The sequence below is a fragment of the Solea senegalensis genome, linkage group LG18, assembly GCF_019176455.1.
Source record: "Solea senegalensis isolate Sse05_10M linkage group LG18, IFAPA_SoseM_1, whole genome shotgun sequence".
NCBI lineage: Eukaryota > Metazoa > Chordata > Actinopteri > Pleuronectiformes > Soleidae > Solea > Solea senegalensis.
Window position 1 is genome coordinate 1,266,513 of NC_058041.1, and position 21,055 is coordinate 1,287,567.

The 21,055-nt window shown below is 41.9% G+C and overlaps 1 protein-coding gene and 1 non-coding gene across 2 annotated transcripts; both read left to right on the forward strand.

Moving 5' to 3' along the window:
* Window positions 1–10,817: 10,817 nt before the first annotated feature.
* On the forward strand, window positions 10,818–21,024 carry LOC122758857 (glucagon-like peptide 2 receptor). The gene is made up of 13 exons (XM_044013236.1): window positions 10,818–11,585; window positions 14,249–14,348; window positions 14,437–14,541; window positions 15,352–15,473; window positions 15,586–15,692; window positions 16,761–16,917; window positions 17,009–17,168; window positions 17,335–17,395; window positions 17,491–17,557; window positions 17,854–17,942; window positions 18,729–18,867; window positions 18,960–19,001; window positions 19,452–21,024. The coding sequence occupies exons 1-13, from the start codon at window positions 11,487–11,489 to the stop codon at window positions 19,818–19,820; spliced, it is 1,617 nt and encodes a 538-aa protein (XP_043869171.1). The 5' UTR covers window positions 10,818–11,486; the 3' UTR covers window positions 19,821–21,024.
* Window positions 13,592–13,663, forward strand: trnac-gca. The gene has a single exon. It is a non-coding gene; the product is annotated as a tRNA-Cys (tRNA).
* Window positions 21,025–21,055: the final 31 nt, after the last annotated feature.

The following is a 21,055-nucleotide window of genomic DNA, read 5'->3' on the forward strand; positions in this document are numbered from 1 at the left end:
CAAGAGGAGAAGAAGAAAAAAAATGATTATGTAATGGGAGAAAAAAAAGGGTTCTTCACTGAAGCCTCGGCCTGTGATCCTTCAGCAGGGGCCGAGGAATGTCCTGGAAGGCCTGGAGCTCCGGCTCCACCTTCCAGGCCCGAGTGGAAAGGATTCCTGTGAGCAGACACGTCGTCTTTAGCCGCGTCTGCGCTCGAGGTCATGTTCCAGGAGGGTTAGCAAGAGCGATGATGGAGGGAGACGAAGAAGAGGCCGCCCTGTTTCTAAGTGGGAGACACTTGTGGCCAAATCTGGGCAGGATGAGAAAATGAGGACGGTTTGGACCAAGGCCCTGGAGCCGAGAGGAAAATTAATAGTGTTTATGTTGAGGAATTTGTTGCAGGGGAAATTCTGACGGGATGCAGGATGTGTGTTGATTTGTATCAACATTTTTTTCTTTCCCTGCAGCATTTTTCTACAGGAGTGAAACTCCAGAGGCTCCAGAAGCTCCAGAGGCTCCAGAGACTCCAGAAGCTCCAGAGACTCCAGAGGGTCCAGAGGCTCCAGAGGCTCCAGAGACTCCAGAGGGTCCAGAAGCTCCAGAGAGACTCCAGAGGCTCCAGAAGCTCCAGAGGGTCCAGAGGCTCCAGAGGGTCCCAGAGGCTCCAGAGGCTCCAGAGGCTCCAGCTCCAGAGGCTCCAGAGGCTCCAGAGACTCCAGAGACGGAGAGCGAAATCATCGAGGGAGAATCAAACAACACAGAGGCGACCAAAGTCCGTCTAAATCACCACATTTAGAGCATTTTAGCTCAGCTTGAGACAACCTGCGGATATGATGGATGTCAGGGTAGAGACTGTATAGATAATCTAGACCTAATTAAGTCTACGGTATCTGAAGAATATGTCTGTATGTTTTCTATAAAATGGACAAAAATCGAGAATAAAGCCCCAACTAAGAACTGGAATAAATTGGGTGTGGAATTTGGTTTGTTATGACGTGTTTGTTCATGTGTTCTTTCGCTGTCACACGGCCTCTTTCAACAAGAACAATAATGTTTGTAAACCCTCCTGCACCAAAGTCCACAGAGAAAAGTGACGTTTTAGGTTGGGGGGGTGGGGGGGGGCACAGGAGCTGCTGGTGTAACCGCTGCCTCGTGTGGTCATTTTGCATCACTCAAAATAAGGCATTTGAAGTTACTGACGGGGGCAGCAGTGAACTCCCCGTATGCCTGTCATGTAAAAATTGTTGATTTCCTCTATGGAATTTGTGCAGGGGCGTGAGCGAGCGTCTGCGATGATGCGCGATAAGGAGAAATATTTTCCCTGGACGATCTGCGTCAATCATGTGTGTGAGTGAAGCTCTTGTGTTGTTGGAGCTCTGGGGCGTCTGATCCGCTGCCACCGCTCTGTAAACTAATCACACCTCGAGAGAGAAGAGACACCTTCGTCTTTAAAACAACATCCAAACCTTGGACGCTTCTTCTGTTGACGTGTCTGTGTTTAATGGACCTCCTGCACTGTGTCAGTGTTTGAACGTGACGGCATTTTCTCTCAGCTGTAAAACCTGCCACCGCTGACTCCTCCCCCCCGTGCCTGCAGGTTCATTGGCCGCAGAGTTACTCGCACTGTTTTAATCATCCTTAAGGAAGCAGCTGCTGCTGCTGGGGCCCCTGACGACTGAGCTGCTACCGCATGTGGACGACAGAGATGTTTACGTTACGAGTTCTATCACGAACAGGTCGTTGTAACACGGCTGCTCCTGTAGACCACGTTCACAGTGTAAAGGCAGCGTCTCCTCGGCGTGTTTTATGGTCCGTTTGACTCTAAATGAGACCATTATTTACACTCGATTAAAGAAGAAAAATCTTTATTGATGTTATAAATCAAGCGAGAAGTGGATTTATTAAGGAAAACAGTGGAGACGCCCCCTGATGGCCATTCGAGAGAATACAGGTTTAAGACACTTCTGCACTGGATTCATTCTGTGTTTCTTTTAAGGTCTTTAAAATCTATGGCAGTGGTTCCCAAAGACTGGGTCACAACCCATAGATGTGTTACAGGAGATTGTTTTTGGGTCCCCAAACTCATTTTACCAGAATTTATGTGTGTATCTTTTTTTAATTAGTTATTACAAAAATATCAGGAGAAAATCATTTATTCACTAATTATAAATGATAATATTGTAAATTAGTCAAACCAATTTGGTCTTGTGGCCCTTGTGGACTTTTTCAACTAGTTTTTCTTTACAGCTAGTTGAGGGGATAACTAACTTTATCGTAGCTTTATTTATATAATATTGTAGTTACTTGGAAGAAATATGCAGAAAACTGATTTTGTTTGCATTGAGAATCTGACATCTTTGCAGTTCTTTTATTTATTTACGGAAAGGAGCCATGTCCAGAGTTCTGCAGATTGCCTTCAGAAATTCTATTTTCTCTATTTTCTATATTCTATATAATGGGTAATATAACTTATTACTTTTGACACCAAGTCGTAAATGTGTGGAATATTCCTGTCCATCACTGTTTACATTAACTTACATTACTTACATTACATTAATTTACATTAACTAAGAATAAGCTAAGTTTGAAAGTGTGAATACAGCAAATTATCATTTCATTTCATTTATTTCTGCCTTTTTTAATAAAATGTTTTTGCTGTCACTGAAATAGCTTTTAAATGAATACTTGAATAAGTGCAGTGAGGCAGTGATATAAACACCATCATTGCCCCATTCATTCTTCTTTGTTGGTTCAGAAAACATGATGGAATAGATATGGAACTTACTGCCCCTGCACTTCCTGCAGTGCATTGCAGTTACTGAACTTTGGGTTTTAACTAAACAGATTATATTCCTGCAGCTGTAGGGGGCCTTAGTTGTTTAGCCCCAGTCCAGTTAGTCATCACATGAGGCCCTGTGTTGTGTCAGTAAACATCGGATCACGGTGAAACTTCCACCGACACCACGATCAATTATGACTTCATGTCTTTGTTTGTCCTGTTGGTGTGTGTGTGTGTGTGTGTGTGTGTGTGTGTGTGTGTGTGTGTGTGTGTGTGTGTGTGTGTGTCCAGGTATTACTAATGTTGTGGGGACCTAAACCTGTTTACACAGTCACATTATGGGGACTAGTCCTCCTTGTGGGGACAAAAGCAAGTCTTACTACATTTTAAGGTGAAGATATGTTTTAAGGTTAGGTTAGGGTTAGGGTTAGGATTAGGCCAGTAGTAATTGTGGTTAAGGTTAGAGTAAGTCTCCAAGAAATGAATGTAAGTCAATGCAATGTCCCCTCAAGTCATGAATGTCGAACATGTGTGTGTGTGTGTGTGTGTGTGTGTGTGTTTACTCGAGGCTCTCGCTTCGGCTGTCGCCTTCTAACGCTTAAAGAACTTAAAGAACAAACAGATGAAGTCGATAAATGAACGTAGCAGCAGGAGCAGCAGCAGCAGGAGCAGCAGCAGCAGGAGCAGGAGCAGCAGCAGCAGGAGCAGCAGCAGCAGCAGCAGCAGCAGCAGCAGGAGCAGATAACTGCCTGAAATATTAATTATTTGATCGTTATCTCACGCAAAACACGTCAAAAAAGAAGAGATAGAGACGACGTACAGGAATTGCACAAATGGGATTTTTCTTCACTGATAAGATAGATGGATAGATATTTTATTCATCTCACAGAGAAATTCACATGGATAAATCAAAGTATTAGAGTTTTATGGAGTTTCTGTATGATTTTTCCCAAAACCTCATGGTTTTATTTACGCAAACTTAAACCTTTAAGCGCCTCAAACGCGTCCCGGTTATCTTCTCTGTCTGTACACAAACATGACAGCAGCTTTTTCATCATGACCTCCTTCTCCTAAATATAAACCGCCCTGCATGGATAAACATTGTTTGATTACCATCGTTTGTCAATGCTAATAAATTATCACGTTTCTTTTTTTAGTCTCTTTTACTTTTATAAAGCAGCTTGATTCTGTGTGTGTGTGTGTGTGTGTGTGTGTGATCAGAAGTTATCGTGGAAACTCTGTGTTGTGATCGTGACCATGTGAGGTTATTTAGGAGACTTTATGCTGTGTTTAGACTGAGCTGCTGAGTGTGTGTTTGGGAGAATATAAATGAAGGATAAATCTGTGCGTTGACATATTTCACCCCCACACACACACACACACACACACACACACACACACACACACACAGCTAAACTCTCCCTCTCTTTCCTCCTGAGAGAGCGTGAGAGTCTCTCTGTCTTTACGTCTTTTAATGCAGTATATTTGTCATTTTTGAATATCCATAAAAACCTAAATGAAGGGATTTGAGAACGAGAGAAATTGACTCCTCTCTCGACTCTGAGGGAAACGGTCACATGATCACTGTGACTTTAACCAATCACAGCACACTTCAGACTGAGAGAGAAAAAGAGGGCGCCTCCTATTGGTCGCTCTCCAAAGCACAAGCTCGTACAACAGAAATAGATTTAGTTAAAAAGAATCCGTAAATATTAGCAGATAAAATAAGTATTTTTTAATTATTTATTTTTTGTTTTTATATATTATTTGATCTAAGCCCATTTTACCATAATTAACTCAATTTTACAAGCATATTCTTAACTTTTTATATATTTATATTTTTATATTTACATTTTTTTACTTGTAATTATCTTTCTTTTTTTTAGTCTTCAGTGTTTTTATGTTTTATGTGTTTAAATAAAGGTGATATAAATGAATGTTACATAAATAAAATTTGATTGATTGACAGTATTTTTTAAGTGTTGTCATATGACTTGAGCGCCCCCCTGTGTCCAGAACCAAGTTAACAAGAGGCTCGCCAGATAAAACTACATCTGATGATCATGATATGTTAAGAATATCTTCTCTTTTTTTATCTTATCGTTAAATTTAATTTTTCAGAAGTACATTTTTAACTCATGAGGACACAGAAGCTGCTGGTCCACTGCTGCCCCGTGTGGTCAGTTTGTGTCACTGAGGTGAATAAAAATGAAGGAGTTCAAACATCGAATTTACTAAATAACACACTTGAATTTACTGATGGAGGAAACAGTGGATGAACGACTCCCGGTGCAGGGAGAGAAAGCAAGACAAACTGAAGCAAAAACAATATAAAAACTTAAAGAGGAATAAAAATCCATTCTCCTATCCAACACAGAGGAAGAGTGAGCGGGAGAGAAAAGGTGGCCGACGTTTGAGATTGGAGCCATCTTTCATTTGGTCCTCGTCCTCGCCTGAGGACGCGTGGAGCTGTGTGAGAGGAGAATTAAAGGGTTGAGTCCTGTGTCACCGTCCTGTTAACCTCCTCAACGACCGCTGTAATATCTGAGCTCAGCAATCACACGCTGCAATAGAAGAAGAAAAAAACAACAACGCCGCAAGCCTGGAAAAGAAGAAAGAGGAAATATCGAGTTAGAAAAGTAGACAGTAAAGTCACGTGTTTGTTCAGATCTTCTTTATTTCTTTTATTGACTTATGCCGAGTCACTAATGAGTCAGAGCAGGAATCCTGGACGTCAAGGATTTCTCTGTTTATTTTTTAAACATGTAACAAAACTGTGTCCGAGTCGGAAACAGGCGAAGGTCACGTGTATTTTCAAATCTTAGGGCCCGAGCCACGAATGGCAGGGGCGGAAACAGCACCTGGCACGAATTTGTGCGAGGAACCTATTGTTATTCCTTCAGATTATTATTAAATCCGTAGGAGGTTAACGTGCATAAAAATGCTTGAAACCTTGCATGGAGGTCAGGTCTTGGCGAAAATGCAATATCGGCATAGTTCCCGGTCCCGTGCCTTGCTCAAGGGCTCTACAGTGCCCCCCTCAGGTGAAAACAGAGGCAAAATTGAGTTCCACCGAATTTCCTGAAACTTGGTGGGAAGATTTATAGACCAAGACGAACAAAAACGTCAACTGTAACCATGGCCTCCACTCAACAGGAAGTCGTCGATTTTGAAAAACGGCACCAATTTGTACTCGACAGATCAAAGGTGAAAGGTTATCAAAAAAATTTTGTGCATTCAAAGTGGCGTGGCCATGGCAACCTCTGCGTTTTGGAATTGTAGGAAGGTTCTTAGTAGAGGAAGGGTTATATGCAGAAGAGGAATAGTCCTACTGTGATCAATGAGGTAATAAAAAAATGATCCTATTTTTTACGCTTTCACCAAGTTTTTCTCGATGTTGTCTAATTTTTCTGTGTATCTGCTTCCACTTCTATGAATGAATGCTTAAACGTGCAGGAGTGGCATTATCTAGGCCAGGGGTCTTCAAAGTAACACAATAATGAGTTGTTGTTGTTGTTGTGTTGTGACAATTTATTACTACTGTGGTAATAAAAGCCTGTTAACTCCACTTATAGGTCAAACAACATAAAGAAAACGTCTTTTTTTCACCCTGTAGAAGAACATTTTAAGCGTAAATTCATTGTTTTTGTAAAAAGTTCATATTTGGTCTTGGTCGCGTCACGTTGCCGTGTTTCTCCTTGTGGAAGCAGCCAGAAAACAAACACCCTCGCTGTTGCACAACCTTGGTGCCTCAGGGTCGTTAACCACCTCATCGATCGCGGTTCTTCATGCTGTTATTTGGCGACGGAGCGATGTGGAGCCTGGAGCCACCGGCGTCTGCTGTTGACCCAAGCTGACCGGTGGACGCGGTGGGGCAGGATGTTCCCGAGGTTTGTTTTTCCGGCTGAGAAGTGACACTCGCCATCCTCTCCGCTCGCCATCACCGTGCCTCGGCAAGAATGTAAACACGTGGATGATCCATGCACATGTTCTCTGTGTGCTGGAGTACAAGCTAACACGCACTGTGAAGTGTGCATAGCAACAATATTTATTGGTATCATGTCACACCAGCTTGAAAAAATGTCACAGTAATGTTTTCATTTCTATGAATCCAGAATTTAAGGGATTATTTCAGTGTTTTGAGTTGAAAACATAGCTGCCAGCAGGAACATGAGAAACACTTAACAAAAGACTTAACTATCAATATTTCCACGAGCAGAACTCTACAGTAATCTATTTGTTGCCTTATCTCGTCATAAGATCAGCCGTTTTTCCATTGGAAACATGAGTTTCTAAACTTCTTTTAGTTGAGTTTCTAAACTTCTAATCATGAATGTCATGTGAACGTGAGGAAGTAGTCTTTTGGTTTCACAAACTTATGCTAGCAGGTTTTTCAACACATAACAGGTAAAAACAGCTATGAAATGTCAATAGTTTTCCCTTCTGTAGTTATTATGTTTCATAAATGCAACAAACTACAGTTCTTTTAAATTTAATACTTCACGTTATCTTCATTTTATGGGTCAAATAGTTTTTGTGGCTCCAAATGAATTGGGGTCAAAATGGCTCTTCTGCTACTAGAGGTTTGAAGACCCCTGACCTAGATGTTCCAGAGATGATCCTGACCCAGATAATCCCGTTATACAAGGACGACAAACCTTCAGAGCAAAGGTGTCCACACTCAATCTTCTGGAGTGTCTCCAGAAGTCGCGTCTGTAAACGGTTCTTTGCTGCTTTGGCCGTGAAATAATCAGCTGCCTATTCATGATGCTGTACAGCGTCTTCATACCGGGGGTCACCGCTTTCGCCAAGAAATGTTTGCACTCCTTTGCGGCGTGAAAAATGACCAAAGCTGCATCTCCGGGGCCTGGGGGCCTGCGCCTTCAGGCGGCCGAGAGCCAAACTTAAACAACCTGTTTAAGCTTCCACATAGCACCTGTCCCGTCGGCTAAACACTTCCCAACCCGATTTGCAGGAGGTTGTAAACATTTGCGGCGCTGTGTTTACGCAGGACGTGTAAGAGCCCCCCCACCCCCCCCGCGATCCCAACTGACCTCCGTTAACTTTCGCTGCTCTCCGGTCTGTGTGGGCCGAGCTGAGATTTATGCATCGCCTTCAAAACACGCGGTCAAACTGACTGATGGAGGAAAAACACCACAATAATCCAGACCTCGACATTTTCACCTCTTTGTTTAAAGGTCACTCTTTCACCGATGCAGCCACAATATAAATAACGAGGAGTGTAATAACTATCCTCGATAACTAGCTTTATTTATGACCTGGTTAGCAGAAAGAGTTGTTCATCTCAGAGTAGATGAGGTAACTCCTCCCACACAGGACAGCCATGACAGGAATGCAGCAAACGTCTTAAACTCAGATTATGTACGTGAAACCATATGGAAGAAGAATTCTATGTAACAGGGGCGTTCCAAGAGATTCTGGAGGCCAAATGCTGAAGGGGACATGAGGGGCCCATATATCAGCACAACCATTACTAGGTATATTTTTTAGTTTTGTGTTTTTTTTACTTCCGTCATGACTTTCTTTTTAAATTGAACATCAACAAAAACAGCACAATTCCAATTAATAGTGTTTGTACGGTGGCCTGGAAGTTGCCAAAACACTTAAATCGTAAAAAACACTTTCACTTTGAAACAAATTTACAAAATATGTAAGACTTCTACAAATCCCCCAAAAAACAAGTAAACAAAAGTTGATAAAAATTTACATTTTTTTTTCTAAATTTACAAAATTCCAAAAAAAAAAGTTGATCAGACTTTTTTTCTTCTTCACCACTTCCTCTCAACCTGGTTTTCAAAATAAGACACAACTTACAACTTCGTATATCAAACTTTTTGTCATGCTCCGCCTTCCTGCGTCTCCGCCTTCCTCCGTCTCTGCCTTCCTGCGTTCATCTCTTGCACCAGGTCCACACCTGCTCCCAATCCAGTCCTCAAACACCTCTACTTATTTCCTGGTCACTCGTTGCCAGATTGTTCCAGAACTGTGTGCAGTGAACGTCACGGCTCTTCCTCAAGGTCCAGTTATTTGCTTGTTTCTCTTTTCGTTTCTCTGCCTTCACCTCGTGAATTATTTTGCATTATATGTATACATATATATGTGTGTATATATATACACACATATAATACATCTATTGAGAATGTGTGAAAAAACACATTATTCTCCACACAGTGATTCAACAGCTTTGTCCAAAACAAATCATCTTTTATATATTAAGATATATAGATATATATAGATATATAAATGCACATATAATCACAGATGATGTTAAATGAGAAACTGGGGAAAGATTCAACTGTCAAGTTAAAGTGAGTTTTAAATGGGAAACACTTGAAACTCTAATGTTTTTCTCGACCACTCGTCCACGGTCCAAGTGCGTTAGCGTCGTTTAAATCTCCTCACATTACTCTAACGTAATTCTCTGTTTTATTGACGTATGTATTCTTCCCTTATCACAGTCAGGGATAACGGGGCGGCCGCGGCGCTGTGAGCTTCTGCCTCACACATAATCAAATTTCTTCATATTTCATCTCATGTTTCCTCTGCAGTGGATTCTGTCACATTCACACGGCGGAGACGAATGAGAGCTTTTATCGCCGTGTAATAAAAACAATGACAGCGAGGATTGTTCATCTTCTCTGTCGCCTCTTTGGACGAATGTGACGCTAAAGATATTTAATACAGAGTACTGACTTACTTTGGTATAATTACATGCAGATATGTGATTATTTTATATCTGTGTCATTGTTTCTCACGTAAACTTTGAATTATATAACAAGACAAATGTTGTACATAAGCATTCATTTTTGAAATCCCACTTTGAACTCTCACATTTGTTGTCGTTTCAAGTAAAATTTTGGTCCTTTTAAAAACAAAAGTCACCATATTTGAATGAGAAAGAGGTCGGAGCATGACTGACAGCGCACGCCACGTTCCATTTATCATCGGAACTTGAAGTTACCTCAATAACCGCGAGTAAGCTACCACTCACACAATCACTGCTACTTCTACCGTTTATTTAACTTCTGTCGTATTTGTTTCACAGTGAATGAGTTTAATTTTTATACGTTTAGACAAGTTGCGACGCAGTGGCTAGCTCGGCGTCCATGTTTTTTTTGCGACTTCTCTCTGGAATGCCATGAACTCCGACTTCTGACTTCCGATGTAAATGGAACGCAGCCTGACACGCCTTACCTGATGTCAGTGAAGAGCTGTCCATGTCCAAATATCTGTAATGACTTACGGTCTTTTATTCTGCTAGCTAACGTTTATAAAATAAAATGTTTGTCAGAAAAAGACCTGAAACTAGTGATTCTCAGAGTTCATTTTCACATAGACTTTACATACAAACCAGTGGAGTCGCCCCCTGATGGCCATTTAATAGAATACAGGCTTCTTCCACTTCACTCTGAGAGTTTATGTCCATTCACCGGACTCTGCAGATGTTTTTGATTTTCTTTGTTTTGGTTTTTCAGGTTAGATTTTGGAAAAAAACATCCTGAATCTGAATTTAGATTTGTGTGTTTTAAACAAGCTACTTTTGTACTTTAACTTGAGGTACATTTTTAGATCAGTACATTTACTTGTACTTGAGTAAAATTTGATGAAAATAGTGGTACTTTTATTTGAGTAGAATATGTCAGAACTCTTTTCACCTCAGCTTGCACTGACGTACGTACAAAAGACTCGTTCCAAGGCGTCAAAAACCAAGTATTTCTTAATGTATAAGTGTTTTAACGCTTGTACAAACACACTTTGGACAATTTCTGCCAACAAACCCCAAATAAACACTGAACAATAGCACGTTAAGTGTCTGCTCCCACACTTACAAAGGCCAAAAAACCTTCAAGTCCTGAGAGAGGTGCTTTAAAACGGGATCCTTTAGCTTTGAAGTATGTAATGAGACTTGAGTCCATGTACAGGACACGAAGCTGGTGCAGGTGTAACTTTAGCTCTCTGCTCTCTCGTGTGTGTTTGGTTTCACTTCTGTTCGTTTACATTAGATTCCCATTAGTGTCAGAATCACTGGGTGATGCCCAGTCACTGTGTGAGCAGAGAGGAGGGACCACAGTCTACAGTCCACATGGTATTTACACGCTTTTTAACGTTGTGTGATTTAGTTTTAATGTAACTTCTCACGGTGGCTGTGAGCACATGCACTTTCCTGCTCTGCAGAGTTAGTGTGGTGGTGATGATGCAGCAGCAGCCCGGCGCTCTCTCTCCAGGCCTTATCTTGATTGGTTGTTGGGGGAGGACAGGGCGGGAGAGGCGAGCTGTCGTTGAGGATCCACATGCACTCTCAGTTTGCATCGCATCCATAGGGAGCACGGACTGATCCACGGACTGATCCACGGACCGATCCACGGACTGATCCACAGACTGATCCAGGGTCTCCTCAGGTCTTCACAGACAGGAACGAGATCACGACCTCTTCACCTTCGTCATCGAGAGGAACCGACTTTTTTGTTTTTGTGTTGATAAAGATAAGCAAAGCAGCAAGGAATCTTGGGAGATTGTTGGGGGAGAGCCTTTGAGGAATTACAAGGAACATTTTTAGGAGGAAACATCTCCCAATAAAATCTGTAGAAGCTGGTGTGGTGAGAGCGGTGTTTGTTTGAGGATGAGTGCGAGGCCTGGCTGGGACCGTGGCTGAGGCATGAGGGAGGAAACCATCTGAGAACCGGTTCCATGTAAACACGGAGCACCATGCCAACCCTGCTGCCAACCTGGCACAAGACGACCTGCACCACCATCACCACCACCCTCCTCCTCCTCTTGCTCCTCCTCCTCCTCTGCAGCCGTCAGGTAAATCAACGCACAAGCTGCAGTTTGTATCTCAACACTGAAGCTGACATTTAAAAGTAGTCTGAGTTTATCTCGTGTGAACTAAAGGTAAAGCAGTTTCTAACAGATATTTGTACTTTGTTACGTAACAACACTGTTTATCTAAATACATGTAACGTCGGCTTGACCCTGCGTTGTGTTTTCATGTTTTATTGATGGAGGAGTGACATCAGATGCAGGATTGTTCGGGATGGTGATCAAGAACCAAGCAGAATCAAAAATCTAAATGTTTAGTTCATCTTGAGTTAACTTGACTTAATCAAACAAAAGATTTCAAAAATAATAATACGTATATTCAGATTTCCACAAAAAGCTAATGAAATAAACCACTCAGGGCAAAGTACATTCAAATAAATAATAATTAATGTACTGGAAATGTTATTGTTTATCAAAATATACAACATAAAAGCTGCAAATGAACTATTAGTGAACAAAATGGCAATAATGTGTTTTTAAAAAATAAAAATAACACAATAAAACTTGCAGGGAAAGGGAAAGCAGACCCACGTGGACTAGACATGTAATAGTCATGGTCCAGGTCTTGGTACAAGTCTGGTCTTTACCAAAAAACACAACATATGCATAGTTGACATTCAGGTTTCTTTATTTGTCATTATATTTTTTAAATACCAATTTTTTAATGATAGTAAAATGCATCAGGCGTCGGGTGTTTTTGACGTGTATCTTGAAACAAAGCAGTAGCTTTTCCACGACTTTCATTATTATTTATTTAAAATGTCATTTGCACATTGTTAATGTTGCCATTGTTATTTTAAAATGTGTAATTTGTGAGTGCAACAAAATTAGGTTATCACACAGCAGCACAGTACGTGTCCATCTTTTAGTATTAAATAGAAAAATACACTGAGAACGTACTATAAAAATGTTCCATACACACTCACACACTCATATTCTATCCAAGCAAATGTAAACACAAAACATAATAATTAAATTCCAATGAACCGTGACTAAACAATTGAGTAAATATTGCACATGAAATGATGGTGCACGTTCAAAATCCCAACATTTTATTATTATTATTATTATTATTATTGTTATTATTATTATTATTACTAGTAGTAGTAATAACAACAACAATAATAATGACAATGATAAGAAGAAGAAGAAGAATAGTAGTAGTAGTAATAATGATCATTTTAAGATTAGCAGCTGTGTTTCTCATGAAACTCAGTTGAATGCAAAGATATAACAACAAAATAATTATAATTCTGTGAAATCAGCCTGAAAATAGCAGTTTGGTTTGTTTTTAAAATCAAAAGACGGGGATGTTTTTACTCAAGGGCTGAAAAACAGAAAAATCTCTTTCATCTTCATCTTCATTTTATACATGATGCAGTTTTACGTAAGATTCTCAGGCAGGTTTTTAGTCCACAGAGACAGAGACACTCACTGCAGTGAATAAACGTTCATAAACGTCGAGCGCTGATGTGATGACCGTTGAAATACGATCACCGCCCAAACATCCTGTTTATAGACTTTAAAACCTCAGGAATAAACAGACGTGTGTGTGTGTGTGTGTGTGTGACACTAATGCAGATTTGATAAATCGATGACACCCAGGTGGAAGTGTTTCCCCCGGCAACGCTCAACAACGTCGCTGCTGAACAAACACTCCCACCAAGTGGGTAAATACAAACACTGCAACGCATCAGGAAGTAAAAGAATAAAAGAATAATTCAAGTTTAACTAAATGAGTTCCTTTTGACTCAGTTTTATGTCGATGAGATTCAAGCAAGATAAAATTATAAAATTCAACACATGCAATTATTATATTTATACATTCTACATGATGTCATTTTCATTTTATGGATGAACAGTTTATGGTTTTACGACATCAGATCCATTATATTTGGGTAGAGAGGAGTCAAAAATGGCTCCTCTGATAGTAGAGGGTGCAGAGTCCTGGTCTACAATGACCCGTGATGGGGTGATCAGGCCAAAGAGTTGGGGGTGTAGCTCAGTGGTAGAGCATTTGACTGCAGATCAAGAGGTCCCTGGTTCAATTCCGGGTGCCCCCTGCCCATGGCTTTGAGGAGAGAAATAAGGCTTGAACCTATAAGTTTGCTGGTTCAGGACAGGGGTTCGGGCAAATCCTCACAGACACCATGACTATTGAAAATGTGTCTTTCCACTTTCAAACTTTCAAAGAAGAGCTTGAAAACCCAGTTCAGTTTTCAAGATACTAGAGGTTGCAGAGCCCTGGTCTAGACTAGCCCATGATGGGGAAATCTAGGCAATGAGTTGGCAGTGTAGCATCTTCTGTCCTAGCACTTACCTTACCCCCTCCCCTGCACTTCTCCACAGCTTATTCCTCTTGTGTAAGTCTGCTGAATGCTTAAATGTCAATTTCACAGGGCAATTCACTCCTATTTTGGCTGTTCTACCAAACTGCTGCATGTACTCGTCATTACAGCATTGGTAAAAACGGCCTAAACTGCATCGTAACCTAAAACTTCTCCAGCACCAGCAACAACCTTCTACACCGCAAAGAAACCTGAAAGCCACAAAGAGTCTAAAAGACAATAAATACAAAATGAAATCATAGTCATATCTCCAGAATAAAAACTGCCCATGTGACCACTTTGTTCTCTCTTCCTGAAAAGGTCTCGGCCTCAGTTCTGGAAAGTCTGATCGCTAAACGGACCGAATACTGGGAGAACTGCAACAGAACTCTGGTGCACTCAAGTGCACTCTTAAAAACTGGTGAGTCCTTTTGCCAAATGTTCATCATCATCATCATCATCTTTGTCTGTACATTACCTCGACTAAATCCCGGTGATCTTCATCGCAGGAAACTTCTGCAGAGGAACCTTTGACACGTTTGTGTGTTGGCCTCATTCATCTGCTGGGAATGTGTCGGTGCCGTGTCCTTCTTACCTCCCGTGGATCAGTGAGGGTAACGCTACGTTTTACCACTTTATCAAACCATTCATTCCAGCCAGAGGAAATATACAGTGGTGTTTAAAAGCCACAGGTTTTTATGTATGTCGGTCAAATTCAGAGATCTTTAGCATGAAATGGAATCTGATGTGAAGCTTACAGAGACTTGTATCAGTCGCGACACCTTGAACGTACAAAGTAGAAGAAAATCCTGTGGGAAAAATGGCTTTCAACCCCATTTTGGGGCAAGTTGCCAATCTTTTTCTACTTTACTTCATTTGAGGTCATCTGCTCCTATATTCATTTAAATTTGGAGCCTGCTCTTTTAGTCCAAAATGGCTGCTTAGAGATGTTACCAAATACGGTTGCTAAGTAGCGAGACTTTCCTTGAGGGATTTGAAATGAAGCTTTGACTGATTTGATCATTTGTTGAAAGCACCTTTGTGCCACTGAGCCTTTTCTTTGTCGCATTCATTCACTTCAAACATAAATCACACGACAGACCGCGGCTAACGTGATCATATAAAGTGTTTTCATGGTGGAATTTAATATTGAAACATTTAATCTCACAATCAAGATTAAAACTGTCTTGTTTTGATGAGTAAGAAGCAACAAACTGACAGTGATTGGCTTTTATTTTTGAAATGATTGACAGAGTGCATGGAAATCCTGCTGTGGATTTATATAATAGCTAAATATTGGTTTCCTGATTTATAATAAAATATACCCACAGCACACGGTGAAGGGATTACCTCATGAGTTTCAGTCAGTCAGCCTGTCAGCTAATGAAATCATGCACATCAGAGTCTCTTTCAATTACATGCAGACGCTTCCAGGAGGGTGCACAGAGAATGCTTAGAGAACGGGAGGTGGCGTCAGAAGGAGAACTCTTCAGAGCCCTGGAGAGGTGACTCAGAGTGTCAGGAGGACCAGTTCTTCAAAGACAAGGTGAGGAGAAAAAGTTGGGACAGGTGTGAAAGCTTCAGCAGAAAGTCAGGTGATTTCTCAGTGGACTGTAAAAGATGACGGGACACTGTCTCTGTTCTCTCCGTCCATCCAGGAAGACGAAATGCTTCGTCAGACAGCGCTCAGGCTCATCTCCGTCATTGGCTACTCCCTGTCGCTGACCTCCCTCACGCTGGCCACTCTCCTGATGGGAATACTGAGGTCAGTGGCCGACCTTGTCCTGACTTTCTTGCACAGTAATGATGTAAATTGGCATTTATATATAAAGAGATAACAAAATAAAGTGCTCAGACTCAAAGATTCGTAGTGCCTCCACCCCCGGTTGCAGCGCACGTATGGAGCTCCCTACATAAAGCGTGGTTTTGTTGCTCATCTGATGATTTGTATCCGAATCATCTCCAAATGATTGAGCCGCTGCTTTTTCTTTTACTAACCAAGAGGCTTTCCTCCGCACACCCCGCAGACGCTGTCGCTTTCTCCATGTTTGTTTAAGAGGGCCGGAGTGTCTGTTCCTGCCCCTCCCCCCTCTGTGCATGAAAGAGGAGGGGCGGGGCGCGGGGAGCAGTGCGGAGAGCTCCGGTCAGCGGTTTGCCTGGAGCAAGGATCACAGCGCAGATTTGAACTATATCGACATATGTGATACGGTCTAATTCCATATCACATTTAAAAATATATCGATTTATCGCCCAGCCCTAAAGAGGACACAATAAACTACAGTGTTTGTTTCTCCTGCTACTTGGCTATCATCACACTGACACTTGTTCTCAGACGATCATCTAAATTAAATAAGATATGAACGATCCTAACGTTAGAGAAGAAGAAGAACATTCATGATTGTTTATTTGTCCTGAAGTAAATCTGTCTGTGACACAAAGGCTGCCACGTACCACCACACACAAACATGACATAGACTAATACAGTTAGAGTGCAACACACAAACCCAATAAAACATCAAGGCCCTTCTTCTTATGGCCTGAATTTAGGAGATATGTCATGTTTTTTTGGATGGATTCAGCGTTGACCCTCCATACCGTCATTGGCACGTCCTCTGTGGACACCGAAAAAGAAACATCAGGAGCTGGAGCAGCAGAACACCGAGGCATGGGCAGTTATTTACCAGACTGTGGGAAAGTTTAATGATCACAAATGTCACAGGAGTCAAGAATCGTTTCCACGTCAATGCGTCCGCGGCGCCTCGATGGTTTGTCTTCTCCTCTGTAATGTGGTTTCAGTTTGCACAGTCACTTAATGGATGTATCTGCTTACCAGGAAGCTTCACTGCACCAGGAACTACATCCACATGAATCTGTTTGTGTCGTTCATCCTGAGAGCTGTGGCCGTCATCTCCAAGGAAATCATACTATACATCATGTATTCCAACCTGCCAAAGGACGACCCTGGATGGAACTCCTACCCAACCTCTGCGGTATGAATGAATCAGATCAATGATGTGGGATCAATCATGTTCTTGAGATTGAGACGTTCCTAACTGAGTTATTCACATTTTGTTCCCACAGACAGCGCTGATGTGTAAATTCTCCAAAGTGTGCATGGAGTACTTTGTGGCCTGTAACTACTTCTGGCTGCTGGTGGAAGCCATTTTCCTCCACACGCTGCTCTTCACTGCTGTCCTGACCAAGAGGCGACTTCTGAAGAAGTACATGCTGCTCGGCTGGGGTAATAGATATTGACAATGAAAACATGACAGTGTTAAAAATAGTCTCATAAAATAGCCACTCAAGTTGTTACTAGAACATATAAACAAGCAAAGACAAGAGACTTTTGAATTAGTTTCACATTTAGCCACTTTAGCTGTTCATTTTATGCTTGTATGTCTTTCCAGGAACTCCCGTCCTGTTTGTGACGCCGTGGACAGTCGTCAAAATCGTTTATGAAAACACAGAGTGAGAGTTTGATCCCGTACTTAATACAATAAACTAATGAGTAATACAAATTGCTCCTCCATGGCTTGACTGTGTAAATGTCTTCGATTCCTAAGGTGCTGGTCAATCGTGAACAGGTGGTTCTGGTGGATCATCAGAGGCCCGATCACTCTGTCTGTGCTTGTAAGTGAAACTTCTGAATTAACCCTGAGAATAAATAACAGTAACATTAGCTACGCATGCAGTATGTTGCTCCCTGGAGTCTTGGTCCTCCGCTATCAGGCCTCAGATGAACGATCCTGTGATTTCATACCGCGTTTACAGGCCCAGTCTTGTGAGGGCATGTGACACTGAACAGTGAGACAGTCACAAGCATGACTGACAGCTAATTTCTCGGTGTAAAGCTGCACTGATCATTGTCACACGGGGGGTTTGGTGTAATGTACAGTTCAAATCCACTGTTGTGTTGTGTGTTGCAGGTCATTTTCTTCATATTCATCAAGATCCTGATGCTGCTGCTGTCCAAGCTGAAAGCAGATCAGGTGAAATTTACGGACTACAGATACAGGTATTCACTATTTTCACACAAAAGCATTTCCCTAAGTGGTGTCCTTAAGCATTTACGTATCACATTATCCTGGGGGGCCACTGGGCAGCCCATGGCCTGGTGGAAAGGGGAACTTGGCTTGTAACCAAACCCAAATTCCAACAGGGTTAGGGGTTGGGGTAAATCTGAGCAAGGTACTCAATCCCCATTGCACGGGGGATCACAACCGGTGTCGAACCCTACAGAGGGAGAAGAGGAAAAGAATCCTGGAGAACCACTGCATCTTTTAGATGCTCCAAACCTGATTCTTTGGCTTTGGCAGAACTTGATGACGAGCTGAACCTCTGAATCTTGTGTGTTGTGGAGCAGGGAAACATCTAAAACGTGCAGGGCAATGGGTCCCCAAGACCAGGATTAGCAAGCACCGTGATAAACAATCCCATTTAAACGCAGCATATTTATAAAAGTCCAGCTGTTCAGATGGGAAACTGCTGGAGCAGCGACTAAAACAGTCGCTGGAAAAGAACATACAGAAAAGGAACATGACGTCACGCCGCATCCTACCACAGAAAAACAGTATTAATCCTCCTTTCTTGACATCTTATACGTCTTAATGATTTATACTATGTGTATAAACAGTACAATTTAAAATACCACCGCCCGTACATTGTGTCCTCTATATCATAAACATCTTCACATGTTTACTCTTTCTTTCTTTCTTTCTTTCTTTCTTTTGTTTCACCCTCCTTGTTGTCTCGCTCTTCAAGAGAAGCAAGCATACAGTTAGTTTTTGTTTATGTCCATCAGTTTGGCGAGAGCAACGCTGGTGCTGATCCCTCTGCTGGGAATCCACGAAGTGGTCTTCACTGTGCTGATCGATGAATGTGTGGATGGCAGCAGCCGCTACGCCAGGAACTTCCTCAACCTCACCCTCAGCTCTTTCCAGGTAACAGCTGAGTCCACACCTGGTGACAAAAGCTTCTTAATGCTCTTCTAGATCCATGTCAACCCTAATTTGGGATGTGTAACATTTTCCAGGGTTTCCTCGTTGCTGTGCTCTACTGTTTTGCTAATGGAGAGGTATGTATACTACATTTTTGCAATTTGTTCCAGAAAACCCGGTTTTGTGCAGCGCTCAACCCTTGTTAAGTGAACAAGGGTGTTTTCCAGACATTAGGTTGGAAATGTCTGCAAAAGTTGCTCTTGACATTTTTTTGCAACATCTTTTACCAGCTCCTAGGTCAAATATCTGGATTATGTCATAGTGGGAAAATCTTCTGAATGTTCCCGACATTCCTCTGCTGTTGAACTCATCTGACCCAAAAAATCCAATTTTAAGGACCTTTTCTGAAGCTCATGTTTAAAAACAGCCCTATCAGTATCTGTTATTGATTTATTGGTTAGGGTCCTTGGTGGGATATGACTGAAACCACAAAGAAACAGGTTTCAGAAGTTAATTTCACTGCTCAAAAAACCTGCAACAACAACAAAAATCACTGCAACTTTAATCATTTCTTTGTTTGTTTTTAGGTCCAAACTGAATTGAAGAAGCGCTGGCAGCTTTTCCTGTTCACCAACCACTTCCAGGTCAGGGGTTGTTTTCAAGGAGCGCCTCTCAAGCACCTGTGGAAGTGCACTCGATGGCGCCACACCCAGTGCGCTCAGCAGAATGACTCTTATGACGAGGGGGGCACTTGCGCGGCTCACCCTCACCTGCATCAGGTGGCTGTGCACGGAGGAGGTGGAGTCATCAGAGTGGGAGAGGTTAAAGGTCAGGGGCTGAAGGGCGGTGACATAGCAGGACTGGACTTCCTCACCAGGAAGAGTTTGTCCAGCAGCGATGGAGAGATGACGCTGGGGGAGACCATGGAGGAGATTCTGGAGGAGAGCGAGTTCTGATCACTGGTTACCCTCCAGGTAATGAGATAAGAATCATATTCATACAAAACCTGGATCACCCACATGGAAACTGCATAGAGATCAACAATCAAACTGCCTTAAAGTGGCTGAAGACCTTCACAAATAGGACCTCCAAGTTCTCCAGGCCCAAGATTCAAGAATCTGTTAGACACTGCAGGTTTTAGATCTGGGTTACACATGTCTGCATTCATGTACATGGCCACGGTTTCATTCGCGTTGTGTACTTGAGGGTGATCTTCAAAGGTCTTTGTCCTCATTTATATGTCCTTATATCCTCTGAGCGATGGCTTGTACATGTGTGGACACTGACCGCCACCTCAAATGTCCATGGTTACCGCCTTCTTCGCGGTCTCCTTTGACCAAAACAAGAGCTTGCCGCTAACTGCACAGGAAAGTGTTCTGCTACAAGGAGCTAGCGCGATGAGAGTCACAGTCCATATGGTCACATGATGCACCACTGAGAACATGGGGCAGCTACAGATATTCATGTAGCATGGACCACAGATAACCAATGTGGACACACAGACATGCCTAATCAGGCAAGCTGAGGGCTAAAATGTTAGCAAACTAGGTAGCTAGCTTGGTAACTGGAGGCTTTTTAGCTTGGTCAGTTTATCGTTACTTATGAAAGTGTACGATGAACTCACACTTGTGGATTCTCTGGTTCCGCGATGGACCAATTGATTCAGATTCTCAACAGGTTGATCTGAGCAAACATTATTTTTATGTATGATATGAAACATTTACATACATATACATTTGTCGCTGCCATCCAAACTCATAACCTACAGAAGCTAAAAAAAAAAGATCAAATATCTGTTGCGTACTCTGCAGTCACGGCGTCATATAAACACATCACAATAATCCTCTTCTATACAAACTTTGTGTTTGATTTACCGTGAAAAACATCCTCCTGTCACAGGCCAGTTATAAATATCCATATGACACATCTGGATTGAAACGTAAACGTATAAATACAATGTATTTGTTGTCTGAATGTGAATAACGAGACTCAGTGTGCAGCAAGTTTTACGGCTTTACATGTTTTCTATTTCCTACTACGAAGCTCTACACGTGTTGTACAGTTGTATAGTACTGAATATCTTGATTTGTACTCGTAGTCTCACCAAACGATGTTTGTATGTATGTATGTATGTATGCACTAATAAACAGTTTCATTGTCGGGGGCGCTTTTCTTCTTCTGCTGAAATCAG